Here is a 6,225-nt window from a genome sequence, read left to right on the forward strand (position 1 = left end):
TCGCAGTGTTCTCTAAAGGATTGAGTACAAAATGTCCATGTTGTGCTAACTGAGAGGACGCAGAGCTCGGCGTTCTTCCCTGGACTCTGTGTCTTTCATTTATCCAGCGTCACACTTTGTAGAGTCAGAATTAGTGGGACAGAGCTGGACATGCTGGAGGTATCCCTTGCCTGTCACTGTCCTTGCTAGGAGTGCAATAGAACTCACCAGGGGTGAGTCTGGAGGGAAGGCCTGTGATATTGACCGTTCGTGTAAATGAAGTGCAGTGAGACGTCAAGGGCTGTTGCAATGTCAATGATAATAAATACCCATCGTGAAACGAATATCTGATCTTTTCTTGTTCCCTCTTATCTATTTCCATCCAAGCCCAGTTTCACTCAATGGTGGCCCCACATACCTTTGACGTTTACGTTGTTAGAAGCAGTTTCTCAAATAACCTACCATCCAAAGTGGGCTTTTATTTTTAACTCATTGCCTCTGGGCATCGCTGGCCACGCTAGCATTTATTGCCCATAGGCAGTGAAGAGTCAACTCCATTGCTGTGGGACTGGAGTCACATGTAGGCCACTCTATCCCTAAAGGGAGTTGATGCGCCAGATGGGTTTTGCTATAATCTGGCAATGGATTCATGGTCCTCATTAGATTCTCAATTCCAGATTTTTTTTTGCTGGAGTGAACTTCCACCACCTACCACAGCAGGACGTCACCTGGGTCTCTGGATTAACAATCCAGTGTTAACGCCACTAGGTCATCTCCTCCCTCAATTGCGTGGGGTGCAATGACTTGGCCTTACTGGACCATTTCAGAGGGCATTACAATGGGTCTGGAGTCACAGGTTTCAGCCTGACTGGGTAACACTCTATGTCCTTAAAGGCCCAACCGAACTGATGTCTGGTTTTGTGACCACTTTTTGTTTGGTTAATTAAACCCAAATTTCCACTGGCTGCCGAAGTTGGGATCAGCACTCTTATTTTTCAGTCAATCGCTCCAGCTGTCTCCTGGGTTATCAGTCCAATACCTTAATCGTTTCGCTGCTGTTTCCCTCCGAAAGTGGGAGGAAGCAGCCCACTTCACAAGCATGACGTCCGTGCCTATACATGTCCTCAGCCGCTGACGCTTAGAAGCAGCAGTGTCAGCCATCTACGAGATGCACAGTGCAGCAACTCACCCAGACTCCTGCCAAACCTGGACAGGGACAGCAGGTACGTGGGAACACCACCTTCCCCGCAAGCCCCCCCCCACCCCCACTGCTCACCATCCTGACTCGGAAATATATCGCTGTTCCTGTACTGGTGCTGGGTCGAAATCTTGGTACTCCCTCCTTCAAAGCATTCTTGAATGTTCTGGTACCAATTGGACTGTAGCAGTTGAAGGGGACCACTCACCACCATCTCCTTAAAACAGGAGATAGAGTAGGCCGTTGAACATGGTTCCCTCTGGTAGGAAGACAACCCAGCCAATTTCCCTCCCATAAATCCCCAGCAGAGCAAATTTTTGGGGAGACTTGAGGAACATTTGGAAATTTTCCTTCCACCTGTTTCCCTCATGAAGTATGGAGTAATAACTCCCTCAGGATGTGAGGCTGGAAATCTGACTAAACAGCAGGTAAACAAGGCACCAGAGCTTAATGAGGAATGCACAATAGGAGGAACTCTGGGTTCCTAATCTAAGGAAAGATATAAGGTGTCGGAGGCAGTCCAGAGAAAGTTCATTTAGCTGATACCAGGAGGGACTGTCCTTTGAGGAGAGGTAGAATAAGTTGGAACTGTACTCATTGAGATTTAGAACAATGAGAGGTGACCTTATTAAACCATACAAGTCTCTTAGTGAGGCTTGGACAGGGTGTTGTAGAGACGATGTCTTCCCCCCCAAACATGGGAGAGGATTGCATAAGCTAAGACTAAACATTCACCCATTTCAGAAAACGGTGGAGGAGGTGGTTGAGACGGTCTCCAGATGGTGACTGGTGGATTTAATGGGCCGAATGGCCTGCTTCCATGAAATCTATGAATTTCTCCAGTCGGAGGGTGGTGTATCTGTGGAATCCTTAACCTTCCTGGGTGGATAAGCATATTCAAGGCTGGGACAGACAGGATTTCAGTCGAGGAGTAGGCAGGAAAGTGAGGGTGAGGCTGATCAGCTCAGAATGGCGGAGCAGACTCGGTGGGCCGAATGGCCGACTGCTGCTCCTGTGCGTCCTTAGGAATGAGCCAGGCGGGGTCAAGGGTGCGGCCCGGGGACGTGCTGCGGGTTTTCACCCTTTCCGTTTCTGCCTTCAGTTCCAGCCCTGCTGACACTGAACCCCCAGACGGCGCACCCCCGTCTCCTCCTGTCGGACGAGGACACCCAGGTGAGGCGGGGTGAGTGGAAGAAGGTGCCTGAGTTCCCCGAGCGCTTCAACTTCCTGCTGAGCGTGCTGGCGACCCAGGGCTTCAACGCCGGCCGTCACTATTGGGAGATCGACGTGGGCGACAACACGGCCTGGGACGTGGGTGCCGCCAAATCTTCGGTGGAGAGGAAGGCCATCCCAGAGAACGGGATCTGGGCAGTGGGCCTGTGGGACAAGGAGTACACCGCCTTCACCCACCCCCGCACCGTGCTGCATCTGGGGAGCATGGCCCCCAAGCGGGTGGGGGTCTACCTGGACTATGAGGAGGGCCAGGTCTCGTTCTACAACGCCAATTCCATGGCCCATATCTACACCTTCACAGAGTCCTTCACCGAGACAGTCTACCCTTACTTCAGCACCGAGAGCCGGACCGAACCTCTGAGGTTGGTCACCCTGAGGCTGTAATTCTTGGTAACACTCCAAAGGGGGCGCTCTCTCTCTCTCTCTCTCTCTCTCTCTCTCTCTCTCTCGCTGCTGATGACCCTTTAAGCAGTGGGGTTGGGGGTTTGGGGGTGGGCAGGTTGCTGGGTGTTTGAGGAGGGGGGGGTGCATGCAGAAAGGATAAGCAGGGGCTGGGCACTTCACTGTTTGGGTAGCCTTCCTCAATCACCCAATTCCCGCACAACATGGCTGTTCGCAGAGAGGACGGTTTAGAGTCAACCGCGCTGCTGTGGGTCTGCCCGATTTCTTTCCCGGGAGGGGCGTCATTGAACCAGAGTCTGGTAACAGCTAACGGTTAGAGTAGCTTTTAGTTTCTGACTTTTGTCTTTTGGGTCATGCAGTACGGAAACAGACCCTTCGGTCCAACCCGTCCATGCCGACTAGATATCCCAACCCAATGTAGTCCCACCTGCCAGCACCCGGCCCATATCCCTCCAAAGCCTTCCTATTCATATAACCATCCAAATGCCTCTTGAATGTTGCAATTGTACCAGCCTCCACCACATCCTCTGGCAGCTCATTCCATACACGTACCACCCTCTGTGTGAAAAAGTTGCCCCTTAGACCTCTTTGATATCTTTCCCCTCTCACCCTAAACCCATGCCCTTTAGTTCTGGACTCCCCCTCCCCTGGGGAAAAAGACTTTGGCTATTCAACTTGACTTTTAAATTGAACACAAATTTCTGTACCTCCATGATTGGGGTGCGAACCCAGGACTTTGTTAGTTCTAGCTTACTTGGACCAGCAACAGTACCACAGTTGGCACGTTCTCCCCGTGGATTTCCTTTCGGTGCTCCGGGTTCTCCCCATAGTGCAGAGCTGTGCGGGTTAGGGTGGATTGGCCAGGCTAAATTGCCCCGTAGTGTCCAGGTTAGCTGAGTAAGCCATGGGAAATGCAGGGTTACAGGTATGGGAGGGGTCTGGGTGCGATGCTCTTTGGACGGTCAGTACAGAGTCGATGGGCCGAATGGCCTGCTTCCAAATTATGGGGATTGCATGAACACACCACCAGTCTCCCTTTACAAGGTGAAATTCCTCATGCCATAGAATCTGTACAGTGTGGAAAAGGCCACACCGACCCTCCAAAGAGTAACTAACTCAGACCCATTCCCCTAACCCATTATCCTATACTTACCCCTCCGTAATGCGCCTAACCTAACCTACACATCTCCGAACACTATGGGCAATTTAGCATGGCCAATCCATTTAGCAGAGTGACATGGTGGCACAGTGGGTGACTCACAGCGCCAGGGACCTGGGTTCAATTCCTACCTCAGGCAACTGACTGTGTGGAGTCTGCGTGGGTTTGCTCCGGGTGCTCCGGTTTCCTCCCACAATCCAAAGATGTGCAGGTTAGCCGAATTGGCCAGGTGAAGGGGTAAACTGTAGGGGACTGGGTCTGGGTGGGTTGCTCTTCGGAGGGTCGGTGTGGGCTTGTTGGGCCGAAGGGCCTGTTTCCACACTGTGTATGGAATCTAATCCACCCCGACCTGCACGTCTTTGGACACTGAGAGGAAACCCACGCAGACACGGGGAGAATGTATAACTGCCCCAACAGACAGTGGCCCGAGGCTGGAATCGAACCTGGGTCCCTGAGGCAGTAGTGCTAACCACCGATGTGATGGTATGTAGTTGTGTGAAACACTCACGGCCACTATTTAGCGATGGGGGCCCCGTAACTGTGCTCAGTTTATTTTTAAACTCAGCTTCAAGCCAGCAGCAAACTGCGTTCCCCTGCAGCCCTCAGTTAGGTCGTTCTCATCTGGTGGTGGAACCTGAAACACATTAACACGAGGAGCCCCAGTTTATCCACCTTCCCGAGTGACCACCACCACCACCATCATCCCTTACAACTGCGGCACAGAGGTGTTGAATCTCAGTTTCAGTCACAGTTATGTGTGTGTGGGTGTGTGTGTGGGTGGGTGCGGGGAAGGTTGGAGGTGTGTGAGAGAGGAGGGCTAAGCTTAACCAGACTGCACCCCCCCCCCCCTCCTCCCCCCCACCAGTTGAAGTCAGACCCGCCTCGTTCACGTCCAGCAGGGAAGTCTAACTCAGAATGTCACTCTCCAGGCCAGAACTGAGCAGCAAACCATGGCACTGCATCAGTGCGGGGGGGGGGGGGGTGTTGAAACCTGTAGGCCACACATCGTCCTTTCACCCATTTGTCCCTGTGAAGTGAGAACAGTGTTTAGAATGACTGGTTCCCCTCACTAGCACTGCAATTGTAACAATTGAGAATGAGCTGGGTAAATAAGAGAGGTTATGTTTGTTAGCTCAGTCAGGGTGGGGGGGGGGTGGGGGCTGGCGGAGGGAAATTGCAAAGAGACGAGTCAGTCCCACCTCTCTGTTGGATGGAATTTTTTTATTTTGTCGTGGGATGCAGATTTATGGTGGATTGCTGCGTGTGGAGAGATTTAAGCAAACTCTCTTTTCTGATTGTGATGAGTATTTGGATTCGCACCAGTTGACTGGGGGACTGTCATATGTTTGAATACCCAGCGCCCCCCACAACGTATTAGGCTTTGTTGCTGAATGCTGCCTTTTACGTGTGTGTTTCAGTGCTGTGACATGTACTGTTTGATTAATAAATACAAGATTATGTGTTTCAGAACCTTACTGTTTTGAAGAGTAAGTTTGTTGTGAACAAAGCCTTCTGTAACAAATGGTATCAGAGAGACCTCAGCTAGCAGTGTGGTGAGGGACAGGGCACTGGTAAACTTCATACGTACTTGCCACTGTGTACGGGCTGTTCGTCTGATGGCATTGTTACTATATAAACACTGGGCTTCCAGTCTGGCCATTTGAGTGAGTTAAGTGAAGGAGACCCTGGTTTTCGAATTACCGAGATGTTTTCAAACACTTCTAGAGAGGACGGGACACGAACCCAGGCACCCTGACCATAGGTAGGGCCACTGCCACCTGCATCGAGAGCCCCTCAGAGCTATGATGTGACATAGCAACGTGTACTGTTGAGTTTTATGGTGAGAGGGAGCCATCAGAGAGTGAGCCAGGCCTCGTTGAGAAACATAACGGTGAACAAACGTGCACACAGGCCCAGAGTAAGAAGCTGAGCGGGGCGTGTGGACCCAGTTACATTATTCCAACAGGCAGCTGGATAATCTGAAACGCTTTGTGAAAATCTTGCAGTTAATGCAGGTAATCGCCAACAATCCCCAGTCCCCACCTCCTCGCTGGGATCACGGGCTGCATGGCGTATCTGGCTAATCCAGTATTTATTACTCATCCCGAATTGCCCAGAGGGCACTTAGAAATCAAACACATTGCTGTGGGTCTGGAGTCACGTGTAAGAGTCACGTGATGCATTTTGGAAGGTCGAATTTGAAAGCTGAGTACAGGATTAAGGATAGGATTCTTGGCAGTGTGGAGGAACAGAG

The 6,225-nt window shown here is 51.3% G+C and overlaps 1 protein-coding gene across 1 annotated transcript; it reads left to right on the forward strand.

Annotated features, from left to right (window-relative positions):
- Window positions 1-1,147: 1,147 nt before the first annotated feature.
- LOC122547609 (E3 ubiquitin-protein ligase TRIM39-like) lies at window positions 1,148-2,844 on the forward strand. Its single transcript, XM_043686213.1, has 2 exons — window positions 1,148-1,202; window positions 2,280-2,844. The coding sequence occupies exons 1-2, from the start codon at window positions 1,148-1,150 to the stop codon at window positions 2,792-2,794; spliced, it is 570 nt and encodes a 189-aa protein (XP_043542148.1). The 3' UTR covers window positions 2,795-2,844.
- The last annotated feature ends 3,381 nt before the right edge of the window (window positions 2,845-6,225 follow it).

This window comes from Chiloscyllium plagiosum, unplaced genomic scaffold (assembly GCF_004010195.1).
Source record: "Chiloscyllium plagiosum isolate BGI_BamShark_2017 unplaced genomic scaffold, ASM401019v2 scaf_8632, whole genome shotgun sequence".
Taxonomy (NCBI): Eukaryota; Metazoa; Chordata; class Chondrichthyes; order Orectolobiformes; family Hemiscylliidae; genus Chiloscyllium; species Chiloscyllium plagiosum.